Source organism: Tenrec ecaudatus, chromosome 18 (genome assembly GCF_050624435.1).
Source record: "Tenrec ecaudatus isolate mTenEca1 chromosome 18, mTenEca1.hap1, whole genome shotgun sequence".
Taxonomy (NCBI): Eukaryota; Metazoa; Chordata; class Mammalia; order Afrosoricida; family Tenrecidae; genus Tenrec; species Tenrec ecaudatus.
In genome coordinates, this window is record NC_134547.1 from 11,908,508 (window position 1) to 11,930,396 (window position 21,889).

Below are 21,889 nucleotides of genomic sequence, written 5' to 3' on the forward strand. Positions count from 1 at the left end.
GTTCACCTGTGACCCCGAGGTGAGTGAGGAGACCGAGCCCGTGCAACTCTACCAGCCTCCCCTGCTCAGCCGCCCCGGGGAAAGAAAGTGGAACTATCATGTGGGGACCCCTGCCCTTTTCCTTAGACACCTGAATCCCGGGCACCTTCCCCCACAGGAGCAGTCACACCACTGCCCTGTGTCCTCCCCCTCCGACAAGTGGGAACCGGCCACCGGCTGCCGCATTTCTGTGCCAGGGAGGCAACCAAAAGGTCAAGTGACTCCCCAGTCCCAACTGCTGGATGGTGGGTGGGAGGGGGGTAGTGTTGCTCACGCTGAGACAATTCCCCAGGGCCTATGCTTCCACAGAAGGTGGTGGGCTTGCAGAGCTCAGGACTGAGCAGAGGTGGGGCACAGCCCGGTGGGACTCGGGCGTGTGTATTATGCCTTGGGATAAGGAACCCAAATCCCAACTCACTATCAAGTCCATGCCGACTCACCTCTACCCTATAGGACAGAGTACTGGAAAAGCCCCGTCTTTCTCCGGGGGCTGGCTTGGAGTAAAAGGGATGGTCAAAGGCCGGCTGGACCGTTTGGCCTCACTCTGGCCGGGAAGAGGCACGGGGGTGAGGGCTGGGGGCTGCCCCTGACTTGGCTTCGTTCCTGAAGCCACTGTTTTCCGGGGCAGCTCTGGGCATGTGAGCAGTCAGAGGGAAGTCCTCCTGCCCCTGGCAAAGGCCTCCACGCTCCAATGGCCTAAGCGGTGGGTGGGCGAGTGGGGGCCGAGCAGGGCTGAATGTGTCACTCCAGGGATGGAGTGGGCATCCTTCCAGCTTCACTCCTGTCTGACCGCGCTGGCCCAATGTGGCTTTGCACACCCCACCCCCACAATCACCTGCTGAGGGGGGTCTCCCATCCAGGGGACAGAACACTCCCTCTGGGCCCCAGGGCCCACCATGACTGGCGGACCGAGAAGTGGGCTGACTTTGGGGGAGAATCCGACCCCCAAAGACAGAGCTCCTGGCCACCATGTGCACCCTACCTCTCACCTCCCTTCACTGGGGGTTCCAAATGACAGATTTCCAGTGGGAGGAAGGGACTCCCAGGCGTCCAAGACAGGCTGACTTACAATAATGACTTTATTTGAACATATTTAATTACAGACATAAAACAGCTGGGGGAAGGGGGTGGGCCCAGCCTAACCCTGTCCTGGGGCTTCCAGGAGGGACGCTCGGGCGAGGCCTCCCTGATGACCCTCCTCCCGGGGGGTCTTCCTATGGCAGGGGCCCTATTGCTTTAGCAGTGGGGAGGAGCCAAGCAAACGGGGGTGCTGGGAAGCCTGGTGGCCCCCCTGGCGCCTGAGGCTGGTCTCCCCTCAGAATGCCCAGGCCGGGCCCCGCCCCACGGCCCTGGCCTCTCCACCTCCTTCCTGTGTCCAGGGAGCAGACCCTCTGGCCAGCCCCCTGCTCTGCCCCCACCCCCTCTGCAAACCTAAAGGGGGAATAAATACAAACTTTACAAAGTAAACGGGGGTCTGGCGTGGCCCTGGGCCGGGCCTGCTCCACCCCTGGCCGGCCGGGTCTCGGGAGCGGAGGGCCCGTCGCAGGCCTCCCTGTGGGCTCGCCTCACATCATTCCTAACTGCAGCAGCGTGCTGGCGTAGGCCATGGGCTTGACGTTGGGATGAGGCTGTGGATGTGGGGAGGGCAGACACACAGAGATGGGCTGGCTTCAAGCAGTCTTCTCCAAGTGACCAGCTGAGGAGGATCCCCCTCCAACTGCCCCCTTCACCAGGCCTCTCAGCCACTGAGACCCAAGCAAGGACACCAAGGCAGGCACTCACCACTGCTGTGAACTGGTGGAACTGGGGTCGTAGGTCGGAGCCCCGGAGGTGAATGTAGGAGGCCTTATTCCCCATCTGGTCGCTGTGGGGACAAGACCGAGCAGAGCAGGCAGGGGGTCAGGGAAACATGATGGTGGGCAGAGAGGAGACTTCCAGGGGGAGAGGAGGCCAGAGAGACTGAGTGGAGAGGCAGCAAAGGGAGAGGGACACATACGGGTGGAGGCCATGGCCCCTAGATGCTGATGGAAGCAGAGACAGAAATCTCCAGACAGCAGAAAGGACAGAGGAGATGCAGACAGACTGAGAGATCAGGGTACTGAGGGGAGAGCAGGTGCGTGATCTCAGCCCCCCCCCCCCCCCCCCAGGAAAGGGCAGTGACCCAGGTCCATGGAAGAGGGCCCCACAGGGCTGGGGATGACACAGGGCTTGGCACACAATTTGTAATATCATTACAGGGAACACAGAGGCCGGGCTGGGGGTACGCACCAGTAGTTGGGGGCGGAGAAAACTGTGACGCAGCGGCCGCCATGCGCCACCTCGTAGCCCTCGGCCTTGACCTCGTGGCTGCGGATGATGTAGTCCAGTTTGTTCTCCTCCAGGAAGGCCTTGGTGACGTCAGGCCCAAACTGGCAGCTCACACCCCGCTTGCTGATTGAGCGCCCATTCTGGGGGGCGGGGAGACGAAGCACAGCGTGTCGTTCTGGCCCTGCTGACCCCTCTTCCCCCCACTACTGTCCACCTCCCCTCCCGGATGCTTACCTGTGGTTGTGGGTCTGACCAGAGCAGGTCGCACATGGGTCCTGTGGGGACACAGTAGGGACCCGTCAGGAATGCCCCCATTCCTCACTTTCCCCACAGTGTGGCTCACCTGGGTCAGGAGCCCCCACGAGGATCCACTCAGGAGCTAGAGGCAGGGGTTCAGAGCCAGCAGCCTGCATGGCTTCCCCTCCCACCCCTTCAGTCCACCCTCACCCGGGGTTATAGCCCTCTGGGGGCTCCTACCCTGAGAACCAAGATCAGACTGCACACAGTGGGTCAACTGTGTCCCACAATAACTCCAGCCCACTGCCTGCTCCAGAGCTCAGAGACCACCAGCCATTCAGCCCCGCAGGAGGGACAGAGCAGCTTGTGAGCACATAGCCCATCTGAGGCTGGGAGGGATCCAGCCGAGGCCAGAGCCCAAGAGGTCCTCTGTGCCGGGGACACAGCTGCCGGCCCGGGCCCACCCCTCACCTGAGTCCGGGGGCTGCCGATTCCGCTCTATCTTTCGGATATCGTCCAGAGTGATGCCATCTTCGCTGAACAGGCCTCCGTGCATGATCTGTGAGTGGAGGCTCCGTGAGGAGGGGCAGTGGCTGGAGCGCCCCCCCTCGCCCTCTGGCTGCAGCCCCACCCCCCACCCCCACCCCCAGTTCCGAGATAGGGCCTTGTGTGTGGTCAGTGGAGGGGCCGCACCAACACTTTGCCATTGATGCACTGGGCCAGCGGGAGCCACTCGAACACCTCGCTGAAGAGTTCGAACATCTGGGCTGTGTACTTGGCCTTCACCTCGCCCTCGAAGCCGTAGATCTGGTTCATGTTGTCCGTCTCGTGGTTGCCTGGCCAAGTGAGAGGGTTACTCAGCTCCGGCCCCTCTCAGACATCCGGGTGGGTGAAGGGGGGCAGGCTGGGGAGTGGTGTCTTGGTCCCCGGCCCCCTCAGGGGGGATGGCCGTGGCTGCTAATCTAGAAGGAGCCCTGGTGGCGTGGCACCACCCTCCAGGGGCCAGCTCCAGAAAACAAACCTGGACTGCCCGCTGCCTAACCATCTAGCCTCGGACACTCCAGGGCGCCAGCAGCTCTGCCCTGTGGGTCAGCAGGCCTCGGAAGAGACTGATGGGCTTTGGCTTTGATCTGCTGATCTAGAGGTCGGTGGTACAGAGGCACTGCAGAAGAAAGACCCGGCCATCTGCTGCCCACGACAACCAAAAAAACCATACCAAACCCTCCGGGACAAGCTAGGTGGCTGCCTGCCTCTGCCACACTCACTCAGGTCTTTGGGCACACTATGCCCTCGGGTGGGACCTGCCACTGTCACCTCCAGGGAACTGCAGCCCCCCCCCCCATCTCTTTTCCCCGAGAGCCCCCGTCTCTCAGGCGTGACACAGAGAGACACGCGGGAACCCAGCAGGATGGAGGCCCCACCTCCACCCACCCCAGCCTTGGAAGAAAGGCCTGGAGCTTTATGACCACTGGGAAACCCAGAATCCATGGGGTGGCCACTGTCCTTCCTCCTCCAGGAAGGAGGTGCCAGGGCCCTGCTCAGGGTATGGCGGGTGGGAAAGGGGCAGCATTTTTAAAAGTTCATGGAAGTGAAATGGAAGGAGACACGGGGCTGCTTCTTTCACGGACTGTGGGAAGGCCCTCACTGGCTTCCTGTAATTCAGTGTCCTCGCCTGCGCCTCCTGACCTCTCCTTCCTGGGGCCCGGGGCCCTGCTCTACACCCTCCCTCGTGCAAACCAGACAGAAGGCGAGAAGGCGCCTGCCCCTTCAGAGCGCTGACCACGGTGGGCTGGGAAACGCCACCACTGGCAGGTTTTCCTGCTGTCTGCCCGCCTTCTTCCCAGAGCAGAGCCCGAGCCCCGGGGGGTTGGGCAGCCCCCCTGCCCTCCACACCCCCCTCACCTCGGAGCAGGTGGAAGTGATCTGGGTACAGGAGCTTAAAGCCGAAGAGAGTGAGGATGACTTCTACAGAGAAAGAACCTCGGTCCACAAAGTCGCCATTAAATAGCTGCCCTGCTAAGGAGAACTCAGTGGAGGGGAGGAGGGGAGTGGGGGAAGCAGCCCACCCCCACCTGCAGAGAACTGAGCCTGGCCCGACTTCCCGCCCCAAGGAGGGTGTTGGGGTCTCCAATCAAAGAACCTACACAGGCCTGAAGCCACGGAGGTGGGGGCCCCTTTATGGAGCAGGCAACTCCTAGCCCGCACACCCTGCAGAGACCGGCTGAGGCCTCGCCAGACACTGCCTCTGCAGCACTTGTCCCGTCCCTCCCCCGCAGGGGGCCACCAGGGCCCGCCCAGCCCTCCCCCCCCCTTCATGCTTTCTTCCTGCAGCCTCATCCAGGTGGGGGCGGGGGGTGCACTCTCCGGAGAAAGGATACGTAGGGGTTCGTCTCGGAGGGCAAGCCGTTGAGCTCGAATATGTTGAGGAGGTCGTAGAACTGGCCGTGGGTGTCCCCGCACACCGTCATCTTCTCTGTCTGGAAGAAAAGAGGCCACGGGAGAGGGAGAGGCCCAGAGAGAGACGTGGGGAGGGGGCAGAGGGGGCCAAGAAGAGGTCATGGCCGACCCAGAAGGACCCTGTGAGAGACACAGCGGGGACAGGAGTGACAGAAAGGCTGAGAGAGATTTGGACGGATGAGGGGGTGGGGTGGGAGGGAGGAGCAGGCCGAGACAGGTGCTTCCGTGAGGCCCTGGGCTCCCCACCCCGAGGCAGGCAATCCCCCCACCCCACCGCCCGCCCGCGGCTCACACCTCTTTGAGCGTGGTCTCCACGAGTGTGCTCAGCTTGGAGAGGATGTCTTTCACCTGTACCAGGATCTGGGAGGGGGGAGGGAAGCAGTGATGAGGGCTGGCGGGAGACCCCACCCCCCACAGGCTGTCCAGCAGGCCTGGAGTGTGGGGCGGGGCACTGGCGGGGGTCCCTCAGCGAATGTGGCCCCACAGCCCCTGCCTGCACACAGGAGCGCAGGGGACGGCAGTGGACAGGCTGCTAACTGCTAGGCTGGCATCTGGAAGCCAGCAGCTCCTCTGGGGGAGAGCGACGGGGCTTTCTCCTCCCGCCGAGGTTCAGGCCCAGGGGCCCACAGAGGCGGTGCTGCCCTGTCCCAGAGGGTCGCTAGGAGGCCCTTCCGGAAGCAGGTCGTCAGTTCTTTGCTCTGAGGCACTGGGTGGGGCTGGTGCCACCAGTAAGGACGTGCCTAACCATCTGGGCCACCGAGGGACTGTGTGCACGTACAGGAGGGGCTGCACCAAGTGTGCGGGGAAACGGAGTCAGACCACTGGACTGCTCCACCCTCTCTGCAGGCCCCTGGCAGGCAAAGAAGGTGCCGAGGACAAAGGTCAAGGTATGTCGGGATGTGGAAGGTCACACAGGGCTCCATCTCACCTCACTGGTGAGAACCATCAGACAACCAACAAAGTTCAATTGAGAAACAAACAAACAAATGCCCAAGAGCAGAGGCTGCAGGAAGCCTGCACTTGTGGCGAGCCCTTCTGTCAGCTGTCCGTGGCTGACCTCCTCCTGGGGGCGCGGCCATGGCTGAGTGGGGGCCCTGTGGAACATGCATGGCTGCTGTGGGCTGTGTGACAGACCAGAGTACCAAGGAGCCCCAGCCACGGAGCACCCCTGCTCCCACCTGCCTGCTCCCTCCCTCCTCCCTCCCAGCCTTCGCTGCTGAGGGCTAGGCATAGAGGAAGTCCCTGAGTGATTTGTGAGGACTGGTCCTGTTTGTGGTCTCGCTGGGAGGGCCGTGCTTTCAAATGACAAGGCACTTGCTCGCATAAGCAGGTAACTCACATAGCTTTCCAGATGCAAGAAGTGCAGGGACAGAGGACTTGAGGAACCTGGCAGGGACCCTGCAGAAACAGCAGGGGCTGCAGAAAGCTGCTGAGAGTGGAGCATGCTGCTACCGTGGCTGCGCGCTGGGCCAGTCAGCAGGGACGAGGCTGAGGGCAGTGCGGGAGCTGAACTGGCCTGCTTTGGGCAGCGGCCCGGGCTATGTTGAGAGCTGCAACCCTCAAGCCAAGAGGGGACTAGGAACCAGAAGAAAGGGCCTGAGAGAGCCACCCAGCGGTTCCTGCTATTGCCCTAGCAAACCATTGAGCCTGGCCTGTGAATTCTGTGCGGCTGTTATAACAAATTACGGAGCCCCCAGCGAGGAGAAAGCACTGCGGGGCGGGGCGGGGGGGGGGGAGAAGCTGGTGTCAGAAATGGGCGAAAAAGCTGGTGCCTCATGGGAACCAGCTTTGCACCAATTCAGATTCTTACTCCTCAGGAACCTGGGCAAGTCTTGCCGACACGAGATGACATGGAGGCCGTGAAACAACTGAGCATTATGTTAACCAATCTGGTGGAAAAGGTGAACAGGGAACAAACATGAAATTCGGACTGGGAGATTAACTCTTAAGAAGCTGATGGTGCCCGGCTATAAAAAGACATAGCGTCTGGGGTCTTAAAGGCTTGAAGGTAAACAAGTGGCCATCTAGCTCAGAAGCAACAAAGCCCACGTGGAAGAAGCACATCAGCCTGTGGGATCACGAGGTGTGGAAGGGATGAGGTATCAGGCATCAAAGAACAAAAAATCATATCATTGTAAATGAGGGGGAGTGCAGTAGAGACACAAATCCCATCTGTAGACAATTGGACATTCCCTTACGGAAGGGTCTCGGGGAGGAGACGAGCCAGTCAGGGTGCAGTGTAGCAACAATGAAACATACAACTTTCCTCCAGTTCCTAAATGCTTCCTCTTCCCTACTATCATGATCCCAATTCTACCTTACAAGTCTGGCTAGACCAGAGGATGTACACTGGTACAGATAGCAACTGGAAAAACACAGGGAATCCAGGGTGGATGATCTCTTCAGGACCAGTGGTGACAGTGGTGATACTGGGAGGGTGGAGGGAAGGTGGGGTGGAAAGGGAGAATGGATTACAAGGAGCTACATATAACCCCCTCCCTGGGGGGACAGACAGCAGAGAAGTGAGTGAAGGAAGACGTCGGACAGTATAAGATATGACAAAATAATAATTTATAAGTTATCAAGGGTTCATGAGGGAGGGAGGGGAAAAATGAGGAGCTGAAACCAAGGGCTCAAGTAGAAAGCAAATGTTTTGAGAATGATGATGACAACAAATGTACAAGTGTGCTTGACACGATGGATGGATGGATGGATTGTGGTAAGAGTTGTACAAGCCGCCAGTAAAATGTTTTTTCTTTAAAAAACAAACAAACTCAAGAACTAACGAAAAAGAAGTTCTAGAAAGGGTGTTTGTGAACTCAGAAATACAGGCTTTTAAAATTTTTTTCAGGCTTTTTGTTTTGTGGCAGGACTGACAGCAGTTGGGAAGAAGCAGGAAGACGGTTCCCGAGTGCCCACACTGAGCCACCGGGAAGGAAGACAGTGAGCTGAGCTCGAGGGAGAGGAAATGGAGGGAACACGCCCGGAGACGCTGACCAAGAGCACCGCAAAACCGATGGAAGACGTTAGCCCGCAGGTCTAACGGCTACCTCGTCAAGGCAAGTCATCGCCAACTGACTCAAAACCAACCTCACATCCCGAGAGAAAGGAAGAAACCAGTGTCCATTCGAGGAACCAAGGCAGAAACGAGGGCTGGATTCTGCCTCAAAGTAACGGAGGCCTGAAGACAAGAGGTCGAGCCATGAAGGCGCTGAAAGAAAAAGGTCACCCCGGGATCCGGCAACCGGCAATGGCACCCTCACCGTGGACGCAGACAGAACGCTGCAGCTTTCGTGCAAGAAGTGCTAACCGTGTTCAGAGAGGCAGGAAACGGACCACGTAACACCAAGCCTCCACCGCCATTGAGTCGACTGTGAGTCACAGTGATCCTGCACACTCACCAGTGTGGCTCCCGCAGCAGCTCATGGCCAAGAGCATGCAGGCATGCCGGGTGCAGCTTCTGCTAACTCTCGCAGCAACAGGTCCAGGTGGGGGTGCTACCACCACCCGCATGGGACACAGGAGGAAATCGAGGCACAGAAAGGCGCCGCAAAGCTCGGGGCGGGGGCGGGGTTGAGATTTGAACCAGGGCCATCCGCTCCTTCACAGGTGTAGGCACAAGCTCCCCATCACTTGCCTGTCAACCAGTCCACCAACGACAGACCCATCCGTGTCCTCCCGGCTCTGAGAGGTGAGAGCAGGCTCATCGAGAGGGGATACTCAGTAAAGCTCGGGTCTCGAGCAGCGCCACACCTGGAGGCTAACTGCCCACATGGCAGGCCTCAGAGCCGGTACTGGTCACAGAACCCCAAACAAACCACCTTGAGGGAAAGGTGGCAACGGAGACCTGGGTTCAAATTCTAAGCAAACAGTTCTGCTAGTCCTTCACCTTTGACCCTGGGCGAGTCACCACACCTCCCTGGCCCTCTGTCTCCGTACCTGTGTAACAGCACCCCCTGTCGTGGGCATGAGATGAGATCATGCACGGTGCCCGCACTCCACACACTCCCCAAGCGTGGGCCCTCCGCTACCTTTGTTCCTCCCCTTTTTCCCATTAGGGATACCGAGGCTCAGTGCCCGCTGCTCAGAGGGCACCTGCCCTTGGGGCTCAGTTTGAGCTCTGCCAGCACTGGGATACGGTCTGGGCCTGATAGGCATCTGCAGTGGCTGACAGGTGAGGTACCTGTTACCTGGCAGGTGTCTTACCTGGTAAGCGCACTTCCGGTGAAGTTTTTTCTGATCCTTGTACCACTGCATGAGCTCCTTCATGAAGGTGACTGTTACTTTGCCGTCCTCCAGCTTGGGCCCGCTGTACTCGTCCTCGATGGCTGCCGTGTGAGTGGGGAACAAGTCAGGGCCCACAGCCATGGTGACAAGGGGCGAGGTCCAGCGTGGCCATTTCTGGACTCATGCAGGTCAGGGGAGGTGACACAGAGGGTCAAGGGCCTCCTCTGGCCACTCCTGTCCCCCCAACCTGGTTCCAAGAGGCGTTTCCTGTCTCAGAGGCCCCTTGTCCCCTTCTCCTGGCTGTGCGGTACTGGCACAGTCGACTCACTCGCTGACTCCCACCCCACGAGCACAAGCACTGCTGGGTCCCAGACCCAGACGCAGTGCCCGGAGCAGCACTGCCATATCACAGGAGCTCACTGACCCTCTCAGGGTCACTGTGACCCACAGGGGACCACCGAGAGTCTCACCTATGGGGGAGTCTCCCCTGGAAGACTTGACAGTCTGGTGCCATGGAGGGGAGCGAGGGCAGATGGCACAGAGGCCTGTAGGATGCGTAGACCTGTGTGTGTGTGTGTGTGTGTGTGTGTGTTGGTGGTGGTGGGGCGCTCACAAATGGTGGGGTTAGGCGGGGCTTATCCACCCACTCAAGCTGGGGCGCTGGAAGGCCAGCTTGGGGAATGCAGTTGGAGGGGCTGCTCCTGAGCTTCCCCCCAGCACCGTACCCACGTGTATGGGTATGGCGAGCATGTTCTGGGGCAGGGCAGCAGGGTGCGACTGACTCACTCATGCTCTCGATGTCTAGCGAGTCCACCACAGAGCGCTTGTGCTCATCGCCCGCGATGGCCCGCTCGAAGGCCTTCTGCTTCACCACCTTGCTGCACTCCTGGTATTTCAACTTGGCATCTTTGTCGTGGGGCTTCACCTTCACCACCTGGGCAGGGGAGGGGGGCAGAGAGAGGCAGCAGTGCTCAGGCTGGGGCAGGGACCCAGGTTCTATCCCACCTCCACCGCTCAGACTCAGGGGCTGCTGGGCCAGCCACCTGTGGTAACAATGGGCCGACAGCAGTCCTGGAACTCCCAGACCAGCCTGGTTGTGTTTAATCTACAAGCTGGGTCTCTGAACCCAAACCTGGCCTTGCGCCCAGAGCTGTCGTGGGGATACAAGAAGTTGGTTCTCATAGCCTGACCCATCTGCCCAGCGGGGCCACCTGCCCAGGACTCAGTGTTGGGGGCTTTCCTGGGCCCTGAGCACAGCCAGTGGGGTGTGGTGTGTGCGTATGCATCTTCCTGATGGTATCACCACAGGGAGGAGGAAAGGGTGGGTCAGGTCTAAAGTCACGACTCCCAGGCCAGGCTCATCCCAAGGCCGGCTAGGTGGCCTAGAGCCTGGGCCTCAGCTTTCTCTCCTACTGCTGGTCACTGCCGAGTTGGCCCCCACCCCTGGCAATCCCACACACGGACGGAATGCTGCTGGGCCTGGGTCATCTCCTTGATGGTGGACCACAGGTTTTCAGTGGCGGGCCTTTCTTCCTAGGGTTCCTCAGTCTGGAAGATCCAGGGAAACCTAGTCAGCAACACAGCTGATGAGCCCCTACCTGCCGGGGCTGCTGGGGAGGACTAGGGTGTGGAGTGGGGAGGGGGGCATGGGGATCAATGGCTTCTTTCCACCTCCTCCTATGAAGGGAGGTAAAGACTGGGGCCACAGAACCAAGCGCCCTGGGTTCAAATCTCAGCTCCACAGGCTCTGCGCCTCATTTTTCTCTGCTGTACAATGGGGGTTAGGGCAGCTTCTCCTCCAAGGGCTGCTGTGCCCTTAAGAGGCAAGCGAGCCTTCGAGGTGGGCTGGTGGGGCTCCCCAGTGCCAGGCTGATCACACCCATCACCGTCCAGGGCACCGGCGTTCTCCACACATGGGACCGGAGAGGTATGGGCGATTCTAACAGGAAGGGCCGGACTTCGCAGACCCCGCCAGGGGGCGTGGCCACCCCCCTCCCCACCGCAGGAGGGGTGCGCGGATCTCCAATAGTGGCGCGGGGATGGGACTGGCGGCGGCGGCAGCCTCCTGACAGGGCAGGCCCAGACGGGCGGCTAGCCTGCTGCACCTGGGGCGGGGGCGGGTGGCCCGACAGGCCTCCAGGATAAAGTCCAAGCCTCTCTGCTGGGCGGGCGGCCAACCAGCCAGGACACACCTTCCCCAAACCTGCCAGCTTCCTCCCTTTCGCCCCCTGCGGGCCGCGGGCCTCCCCTCTCCCCGTGGGCGGGGCCTCTCCCTCAGTGCGCCTTTGGCAGATGAGGGGCCCCTGTGCTGACCCAAGCAGCCACTGGGGTTCCACCGGGCCCAGCCTCTCTGCTGGGGCGGGTGCGGGCAGGAGGCCGGTTCCAGGGAGCAGAGGCAGGGCTGGACCTAGGCGTTTCTGGGTGGGGCTCCCTTGGCTTCTAGAAGGGGGTCGGGGGGATGGACCAGCACCCCAGGAAGGGGTGGCGTGAGGAGGCAGCACCAGGCCTACCCCAGGGCCGGAGGCTGCATGGGTTCTCAGGTCTCATAGTGGCTGACTCAGGGAGGAAGCAGCAGCAAGGCCGGGCCACCCTGGGGAGGGGCCCTCTGCCATTCGGGAGCCCGGCCAGGTCTCCAGGCTGTCAGCTCGCTGCGCTTTAAAAGGCCGTGTCTGCAGTGAATCAGAGCTCCTATCTCGCTTGGGTTATCAGGCATGGCCAGCTGACTGGCGGCTCCTGTGGGTGGGGTAGGGGGGCGCCCATGGGAGCTGCGGAGGCAATTCCGGGTCATTGTGACCTCCCGTGACAGAGGGGAAGTACCAGGGGCGGTTTTTAGACTGTCGTCTTTAGGGGGGGGGGGGGGGAGGCACATCATCAGGACTTTCTCCCCTAGAGCCACCGGGTGGGTCCAAGGCGTGACCCCACAGCACCACCAACCATGAGAGCTGGGCATGCCAGTGGGCAAGGAAGATGCCCGGGAGGATGGTGTGGTGGTAACAGAGTCCCAGTCGCAGAGCCGCACGCGCCCCTGTGGGCCAGGGCAGCTCTTGGGAGTCCCACACACTCCCATGTCTGCAGTACAACCTCTGGGGGCCAGAGGTGAGCCCCGGCCTGCCGAAGTTGAGCCAGTTGGTTTGGCCACAAGCATGCATTGCTTGCACTCCAAGGGGCAGCAGGAAGCACAAACAACTGTTGATTTTCAGAGATGGTCAGGATGCTTGGTTTCTGTCCACTAAACTGACCCCCACAGCCCGCCAGGGAGTCTAAGCCAGGCCTCTGGAGCCCGACAGGCTGGGACCAGTCCCCATTCTGTCACAGCCCAGCTGGGCAGCCTTAGGGGAGGCCTGTTTCCATCCTTGTCATGCAAAAAGAGTGGAATGCACAGGGCACACCCGTTTATTGCACTTCAGAGCCCTCCCCCCGCCCCCATTGAAGGTGTGTAATCCGAGAGAGCACGTCAAACAGGTATCCCTCCAACAGCCTGTGCTCCCTGCGTGTCCATGATGCTCTCATCGGCCCGCAGTGCCCGTCCACCTCTGTCACAGTGCAAGCATGGCGTTCCTCAGCCCGAGGAGGCCAGGGCCTCCGTGGGGCTGGCTTTCTTGGGCTAAGTCGTTTGATCGCAGGGATCTGGAACCGGAACCTGGCTCTCCAAAGTCTGCATGTGTATGCCAAGAGTGCGAGCCCAGCAGTCACTCAGCAAGCACCTTGGGGCCCCAGGACTCAGGGAGGGCCTTTCGCCCCAGGCCCAGCTCTGGGCTCATCACCTTCAACCAGGGTCCTGCCCTGGCTCTGCTCCCCGGGTCCAGCTCCTGGTCACACAGTGCAGGCCCGGGAACACTCCCCACAGAACTCTGGCATCCGCCACAAGCCCAGAGCAGACTGTGTGTGTGGACACAGGAGGGGGAACTGCTGGGGAGCCAGCCAAGGACATGGCCCCTTGCCCCGGCCATGTGCTGCCAGGAGGGTGGGCAGCAGGCCAGGAGGTGAGGGCTGCAGGCTCACGTGGGGCCTGCCCTCCAGTGCTACAGGACACTGGGCCACGGCTGTGTACGGGCATCACAGTGGACTCGGCAAACAGTCTCAGACCTGTCTCGACAAGGCCGAGGAGGCAGGCCTGGGGTCATGGAAGGAATCCCAGCTCTTGACCTGGGAAACCATTCTGCAAACCCGTCCCTCTACACCCTGTCTTCTCCCAGCTGCCCCCCCCCCGCCCCCGACACACACACACCACCACCACCACCACCGCCACCGCCCCCCGTCCTGCCCAGAGCCAGCCTTCTCGGTCATTCATCCCCTCCCCTCCTGAGCACACCAGCTCTGGGCCTTTCACCCACACTTCATCGGAGCCCCACTGACATGGCCAGGAGGCAGCCACTGCCGGGCCCCATTTCTGGGGGAGGGCTGAGTGACAGCATGGGAGGAGCTGAGCCCAGGAAATGGTCAGGAAACCTGAGCCCCCAAGGACACAGCTCTGCTCCCGATATCCTGTGCTGCTCCTCCAGCTTGTCCCTCTGCCTGTGTCCAGAGGCCGCCCTCTCCTTATTCCCTGACACCCATGGACGTAACAGGGGCTGCTCAGAGCTCTGGATGAAGGACACTAGGGGGGGGGGCGGGGTCTGAGGAAGGGTGGCAGAGTAATTTCTTCAACACACACGGACAAAGCATTGCCCGGTGCCAAGTGAATCAGGGCACACAGAAAGCTCAGTCTGTGAGTTGGGGAAACGGGCCCTTCAGGACCAGGCTGCCTGGTCTCAAATCCCAGCCCGGCCACGCACCAGCTGGGCGTCCTGAGGCAGGTGACTTCTCCCCGGGCCTCAGTTTCCCCATCTGTACAATGTGGAAGGGGTGTACGTGATAGTGAAATCCACTGACAAAGGCCATTCTTATCTCATGGGGTTGAACTAGCCTCACTGGCCCGGGCCTGCCTCATAGGGCCGTGTCCACCCCACGCAGTCATATCCCCCTCACGGGGTTCTACCCACTTCACAGGGTCCACCCACAGGGTCACCCCACCCGCCTCGGGGGGTTGCTCTGACAACTCAGTCAGCCAGACCAAGTGAGGGCCGAGCATGGGTCGGGCACAAGGTGGCACTTGGCATGTGCCTGCCGTCAGCACTGGTGCCAACGGAGCAGCAGTGGTGGCAGGGTGGATCTCCCGAGTTCAACGTCCCTCCCTCATCCCCACCTGCCAGCCCACCCACCCTGAATTGCCAGCGCCAGCAGAAGGGACCCTGACCCGGTTCCGGCCACCGTTCCCCTCACAGCAACCCTTCGAGGCCAGGCACCGTGCACAGGGGCACACAGGATGATGGCAGTGCCGGGCACACCCAGCCACGGGGCTCTCGGAGACACTGTGTCCCTGGGACTCCACCTCCTTCCCTGCCTGCTCCACTCCCCGGGGCCCGGGCCGCACCCCAGCTCACCGTCTCGTAGTCACGCAGAGCGGCCCGGAACTTGCCCAGCGCCATGTTGCTGGCGGCCCGGCGGTAGTAGCCCTTGATGTACTTCTTGTCCAGCTCGATGGCCCGCGTGGCGTCGGCCAGCGCGTAGCCATAGCACTCGGTGCGCAGGTAGGCCAGGCTGCGGTTGCCATAGTAGATGGCATTGGTGGGGTTCAGCTCGATGGCCTGGCTGTAGAACTTGATGGCGTTCTCGTAGTCCTTGGCTGAGGAGGAAGAGGGCACGTGAGGCAGGCCAGGAAGAACAGGCTCTAGCCAAGCGTTGGCTCCCACTCCCGTCCACGGATAGGGACTCTCCACCCTCTGGGATTGCTCCCCCATGCCCGCCACTGTGCCAGCTACCAGCACTAAGCGCCCGGGACTCCCGGCTGACCAGGGTCACCAAGTCCCTCCTGGGCCCCGGACGGGGTGTGTGGCCAGAATGGAGGTGAGTACTGGGCACGCACATGGGAGGTGGGCGCTCCTGCCTGGAGCCCCTTAGCTGTCCAGCCCTCCCCTCCCCCCCGAACAAGCCAACGAGCCCAAGGAGTGAGCCAGGTGGGGAAGGGGACAACTCAGACCTCAGGGAGATGGAAGCGACGCACAGACGGGAGGGGCAGCAACGCCCCACAGCGGGGTCTGGACAAGTGTGTCTAAGTGCAAAGGTTTCTGAGGACAGAAGGTAACATGGAGCAGGGGGGAAAAGGTCAGGTTTCACTTGCACGACCCATGCTGTGTCCTGCCCTGCACATCAGACCCCTGGGAGCTGACATGTGACAGAGACCTGGTCTCCAGCAAGGTCACACAGGCAGCCAGCATGTGCCAGAGCTGGGCTCAGCCCCTCCTCCCGGGTCCCTCCATAGGACGGCCCAGGGCTCAGAGGGGGAACACTGGTGCCCGAGGCCACACGGCAGTGGCAGTGGGGTTGCAGACAGACAGTGGCGGCCTGGGCTCCACTCCTGGCTCTGCCCTGTGCTAGCCAGGCCCTTCCCCCACTGGTGGGGGCTGACCTGCTTCCCCTAGTCCAGGCCTGCGGGTCTTTGTCCTGAGGCACACACAGCACCCTGGGCCTGCCTCCACCCCTCCTCTCTGCCAGGAGGCCCCATGGGCCCTCAGGGTGGGTCGGGACCCCATCCCAGTCCTGCCCACTATAGGCCTATCTGCCTTAGGACAGCCTGTCTCCCTCTGGACTGCGAGCCCCGGGAGGACAGAGCTGGGGCCGTCCTCTGCCAAGTCCTCATGTCAAGGCCCGCGCCAGAATCCCTGTACCCACCAACCCTTACCTGGCAGCCTCTAGGGAATGGCAAGGAGCCTGGGGCTGGCAGGGGTAAGAATGACCCCCCCTGCCCTTAATTTAATCTCTACCTTCTCTCTAGACGAAACACATTCATTCATTCACCCACTCACCCATTCATTCACTTACTCTCTCACTCACCCACACATCACCCATCATTCCCACACTCTGAGTCTGCACTCAGAGCCCAGTGATGTTGGGGACACAGTGGTGTCTGCCAGAGCCCAGAGGAGGTCCCTGGCCTGCTGGGGGGACAGTTACAAAGCCCCACCACAAGGGGTGGGAGGAGAGTGCCAGGCTGTGGGAAGAGAAGAGCATGGCTGAGAGAGGAGAGTCAAGGCACTGGGGTGATGAGGGGGCACGGAGGGGCTGTGTCTTTCCTGGCTTCCAACCTCTTCAACATTCAGGTCCTGTGGGAGGGACACATTTGCCCCCAGAAGTAGTGACCCAGAATGGACAAGACCTCACGGGCCCCTGGAGCGGAGACCTGGAAGGTGGAGGGGTCAGCCAGGTGACGGGAGGGGAGGAAGAGGGTCCCAGTTGACACTAGAGAAGGGAGGGGCCCTGGGGCATGGCCAGGCTAACTAATTTCTGGCACCCCTTCCAACAGCTCGGGCACCCCTGACTCTGAGCTGTCCCTGCATGGTGGGTGTGCCTCCCCAGGAAAGCAGGCCCCTGCTCTGACCACCCTCCCTGGAACGCCAGCACCTTCGAGGACTCCCTCCTTCCGGCTTCCTGGCTGCACTCCAGGACCGTCTGGCCAGCACTCGGGCAGGGGTGTTACTCAAGTGGCCCTTTGGCGCAGGCTGGGGAGCTTGCTACCCCACCCAGCTCTGCCAGCTGAGCAGAGATCTTGGGCAGCAGGGATGGCACGCACCCTGCCTGCTCTCAGCCATCAGACAGCCCTCCCTACACGCTCCGCACCCCAGGGAGCCTAGGAGGAAAGGGAAGGCAAGGAAGACCAAAGGGAGGGAATCTAGGGGCCTTGGACCACACGCCTCCACCAGGTCTTCCCCAGCCACCAACGCTGACTTCCGGCCAACTCCTGCACGGCCTTTCATCTTTAATGCTACTAACCAAGCTCACTGCCACTGCTTCAAGTCGTTCCGACTCAGAGCGACCCCTGTGGGTTCCGGAGGCGGCCGATGATGGGGAGCAGTCAGCCTCACCTGCCTCCCTCGGAGGAGCTGGTGGTTTTGAACTGCTGACTTTGCTTGAACTTAGCAACCTGACGTGTCATCTGATCTGCCTCCAGGGCTCCTGGAAAGGTGCCTCGTGCTTGCAGGTAGTTACTCGCCCAAATCACCCTCCACAGCCCCCGGGAAAGGCTTTTCTCCTTCCGACCGAAACCTTACCCAGGGCTGCCCAGTCTTACCCGACTCACCACCACCCCATGGATGGGAAGGCGGTGGACTCCTGAGGCTGTAAACCCTCCCTCTCGGGAGCAGACAGCCTCCCCTGCCTCCCAGGGAGCAGCTGGGGGATTCGAGCCTCCAGCCTCACCCCAAATGGGAACTGTGTGCACCTGCTCAGTCTGACTGGGCGCTCGAGCCGGGCCCTGCCCTCTGCACTTGACAAACGTGAGAGCCCAAAGCCACACGCCAGGCCGCATCCTGAAAGCGGAAACTAAGGCCTAGGGGGGAAGCCCTCACTGGGCGGGCCACAGGAAGAAACTCAGCCCACTTCCCCGCCAACTCTGGGCTCTGGGGCTTCCTGGGGGTTAAGCCCAGTCAACCCAGCCCCTGTGGTACAGATTGGAGTGCTGAAGCCCAAGGGGAAGAGAAGAGAGGTGAGCTCCAGCAATCTGAGCTAGCCGACCCCCTCCCTGACTCCACCTGCTGGGGCCTCCCGACTGGGTCTCAGCTCAGCAAGGACCCAGCCACGCAGAGGGCCCTGAGCCCCGTGACTCTCACTACCACCACCACCCCCTTCCCCAGGGTCAGGATGGCTTTAGATAAGGACTGGACGGATAGGGGGAGACACACACACACACACACACACACACACACACACACACACACACTCACTCACTCACACACATACACACTCTCTGAGGAAGGGAGATATCCGGTGGCCTGCTGCTCAGCCCTGTTGCTCACGCCCTGACCTTGGGCCGTGGTTTGCCTCTCTGCACCTCAGCTTCCTCTATAAAACCAGCAGGGCCAGGTCGTCTTGCCCGGGGGCAGACTGCACACTGCAGGTGGCTGCCTGGCCTCAATTCAGAGGAACCAGAAGAACCGCAATTATTCCTTTATTGTTATTCCCACAACGGGGACTAGAGCAGGCTGTAGGCTACCAACCAGGCTGCCAGACCACCAACCCTGGAGGGGCCCCCTCACCCCTGTGCTGGCTCCAGGCCAGGCCCCTCTGGCTCCTGAGAGCTTGGCTTCCAGATCTGGGGAGGTCAGGGACCCCTCCTGGTGACTCAACTCAGCACTAAGCCCTCCTGTTTGCCCCCTGCCAGGGACAGCCCCACCTGCCACCCCCTCAGCATCCAAGTCCAGTCAAGACAGGGCCTGGACATCTCCCCAATCCACTCACTCACTTCCACCCCCACAGCCATGTCCTAGCCTGCTCCCCTGACCTCTCCTGCACCCTCTCTCTCACCTCCTGGGCCCCCCTCAGCCCTTCTTCTGGTTTCCCACCCTCTAGTTTTGCCCCCTCTACATGGCAGCTGGGGGGAGGGGGTTTCTCTCTAAAGCACAAACCTGGCCCAGTGCCTCTCCTGCTCAGACATCTCCCATAGTTCCCCAGCAGAAAACTCAGACCTGTGAGGTCTCACCTGCCACCAACATGCCCGCCCCCCCTATGCCAGGCTCTACCTTGGGCCACCCTGTTCCTAACGACTGGAGGCCCCCCCGCCATTTCCACACTAAACCACTTCTTGGGTCAATTTCCATGTCATGGTCCCCCTACCTTTCATCTGTCCCCCAAGGCTAGTCTCTCCCTGGGCTCCTGGTGTCCTGACTCTGTGAGTGAGCACTCCTCAGCTGGGAGTCCGCAGGGGACACCAACCCGGGCCCCAAAGCTCTGCTTCCTGCCTCACTGCGTGCCAGTCTCACCTCCCGATCAGCTCTCTGATGCGGCCAGGCCAGACCATCCAAGGAACCCGCTCTGCCCTCTGTACTCCCACCCATCTCCAGGGCTTCCAGGCCACAAATCTAGCCCCACCCTGCATCAAGGTCCCCTGTTAGATCACACTCCAGTCTCTCCTGGGGGCACATCTGGTTAACCCACCACCTGCAACCCAAAGGCCGAAGGGCTGCATCACCCAGCGGTGCCACGGAAGAAAGGTCTGGTTACCTCTAGCTGACAAGCCTGTGGCAGTGCACAGTTCTACCCTGACCCACTCGGGGTTTCCCTGACTCCATGGTGACCGGCTACTACTTTTGGTTAGCCCCTCCTGCTCCTGAGCCCCCACTTCCAGTTCTACTCTAGAATACACTATTGGAAACTTTCGTCAACACATGCTGTGTCCACGTCTTCCTCTCTTTAGTGACCTCCGACTGGCTGCCACCCCTGCCAGGCCAGGCCCCAGAAACAACTTTGGTCAAGGTCACTGCCAGTGTCCTGGTGGCCAAATCCAATGACCAGCGCTCAGTCCTTGCTTTGGCAGCCTCTGACTAGGGGCGCTTGCCCTCCTCTGGGAAGCATCCGTGTGCTCCCCGCAGCATTCCGGCCACCTCGCTCCTGGCTTTCCTTCCTTTCCAAGCCCCCTGCTCTTTTGACACTTGTCCTGTGTGTGTGTGTGTGGGGGGGGGGGAGGAGTCGGGGAGACAGACACGATGGCTCATTCAGGCCCAGCACTGCAGGTTTCCAACCAGACTGATGGATGGCACCCCAGCGCCTTCCCAGCCTGTCTCCCTACACAGCAGTTCCCCCTTAGGTCTCTGAGGAACATCCAACCTGGTCTTTGCCGAGATTTCTGCAGGCTCGGGGCCTCGTCTGCACCTCATCCTGTTATCAGCACGCCTTCCTGCCCCAGCTGGGCATTGAACTGCTAACCACGAGGCCAGTGGTTCAAAACCGCCAGTCTCCTTGGCTGCAGGAGCAAGACTGCTGCCTTCGTGATGCAGAGGCCTGGGTTTGGGTAGCTATGAGTCAGGATCTGTGGCAGGGTTTGGTTTTGGACCTAACTTGCTAAAAGCTCCAACCAACCAGCATTTTCCTTTGCTGCCTCAGGGCTCCTGAACATGCTGTTCCACCCACCTGGAATCTCAACAGCCATTCAGTTGATTCCCATTCACAGCCATCCTAGATGGGATCTTTCTCCCACCAAGGGGCTGGTTGGGTCTGAACGAACGGACGACCTTGCAGGTAGCAGGGCAACACTTAATGGGACAGGGCCACCCCACCCCCAATTCCATTCTCTGAGTTTCGGCTTTAGTGCCGCTTCCCTAAAGCAGGCCCCTAACCTTATTTCCTGCTTCAGTCTCCTGTTGGTTTTCTGTACCCGCGCTCTCCCCGACGTGCACGCAGCGCCTTAATCTGGGTCCGCTCCCTGTTTGGGGCTCCTGCCAGAGTGCAACTCGTACACGGGCAAGGAGGGCGCTTCTGTCCCACGGGTGCTGTACCCCCGAGAATGGGTCACCGTCCTTGGCCTAGGGCAGACACGCCGTCAAGAACGGGTTGTGTTAATGAGTGGGTGGCCCGCACCTCGTTTTCCGAGAGATGCTAAGTCATACCCCATCTCACCTCCCTTCCCCACGGGTCACCCCGAATCCACCCCTTGTCGCTTCCAATCTAAAGATCTTCCCCCTCCCCCCACCCCTGACTCCCCTACACTTCCCCGACTCTTTTGGGACGCTCGCCCCCCACCCCCACCCCCAAAGCCCACTTGGTGGCGCCCACCGGAGGCCTCCCCCCGGCGCGGTGCTCGCAGTCGCCGGCCACATGTCACCACTTGGTAGCGTCCTCTGCAGGTCTCCCCGCCAAGGAGCACCTCTCCCAAGGTCTCAGCACCCCGCCGCACCTCGGTCGCGCCCTGCTCAGTCTCCTCACACAGCAGTACCCGCCCCGTATGCCACTACCAGGTACTCTCCCCGTCGCCCTGGTCCCCTGTGTCGCCTCCTTGGTAGCGCCCATCTTGGGCCTCCCCACGCCGGACCATTTGGTAGTGGCTGCCCCGCGCCGGGGCTGCCGCTCCGCGTTGCCATGGTTCCGCGCGGGCCCGGCAGCCCCGGGCCGCTCTCCCCACCCCCCCACGCGCCCCACCCCCCGGGGGGGTAAGGCCGGCGCACCTTTGAAGTAGTCGTTGGCCTGCGTCTTGAGCTCCTCCGCCCGCTTCAGAGAGCCGTCAGCCGGGGGCTCGTCCCGGGGGGGCTCCGCACACTCCGTCCGCTCACCCTCCGCCATCGCCATGCCGCAAAGCGACCCCCACCCTGGCAACGGCAGCCCGCGGCGCCCGGCCGAACCGTCGCGAAGCAGCCCGGGTGGCCGCCGCCGCTGCCGCACAAGTGTCGTAAAGCGCGGGCTCGGAAGGCGCCGTCGGCGCGCGTGCGCACGGCCCGCTCCCCTGAGCGCGCGCCGAGGACCCGGTGGCCGGAGGGTCCGCAGGCAGCGCCCTTTCCGGGTGGAGCCGACGCCGAGGGTGGGGTGGGGTGGGGTGGGGTAGGGGGCGCGGGGGCAGGAGGGTGCGGCGTGGCCCCCGCCGTCCCCGGGGGCTGGCGGGTGGGGTTGGGCGGCAGCCTGAACGCCCATTACCTGCTTTTGTGCAGCCCCCTGGGTCAGCCCTCCTCTCCGAGCAGTCAGTTACCCGTCTCCGAAAAAATGGGAGGTGTCTCAAAAAGAGAGTTTCAACCTCAGTAAACCGAACCAAAGTCTTGGCTATGGAGTCGATGCCGACTCAAAGCGACCCCCTGGGACAGGGTAGGACTGCTCCTGTGGGCTT

General features: G+C 61.4%; 1 protein-coding gene across 1 annotated transcript; it reads right to left on the reverse strand.

Moving 5' to 3' along the window:
* Window positions 1-1,100: 1,100 nt before the first annotated feature.
* Window positions 1,101-21,407, reverse strand: PPP5C (protein phosphatase 5 catalytic subunit). The gene is made up of 13 exons (XM_075537000.1): window positions 21,240-21,407; window positions 14,691-14,932; window positions 10,054-10,201; window positions 9,247-9,368; window positions 5,335-5,400; window positions 4,962-5,060; window positions 4,486-4,591; window positions 3,277-3,419; window positions 3,055-3,142; window positions 2,581-2,621; window positions 2,308-2,486; window positions 1,822-1,903; window positions 1,101-1,667 (listed from the first exon to the last, which is right to left on the reverse strand). The coding sequence occupies exons 1-13, from the start codon at window positions 21,358-21,360 to the stop codon at window positions 1,605-1,607; spliced, it is 1,500 nt and encodes a 499-aa protein (XP_075393115.1). The 5' UTR covers window positions 21,361-21,407; the 3' UTR covers window positions 1,101-1,604.
* Window positions 21,408-21,889: the final 482 nt, after the last annotated feature.

Bases quoted from the DNA above. Each gene is read 5' to 3' on its own strand.
- PPP5C (XM_075537000.1), bottom strand. From the start codon at position 21,360: ATGGCGATGGCGGAGGGTGAGCGGACGGAGTGTGCGGAGCCCCCCCGG. The intron at 10,202-14,690 runs GTGAGCTGGGGT...TCCCCTGCCCAG, and splicing joins CTCTGCGTGACTACGAGACG to GTGGTGAAGGTGAAGCCCCA. The intron at 1,904-2,307 runs GTGCGTACCCCC...TTGTCCCCACAG, and splicing joins TTCTCCGCCCCCAACTACTG to CGACCAGATGGGGAATAAGG.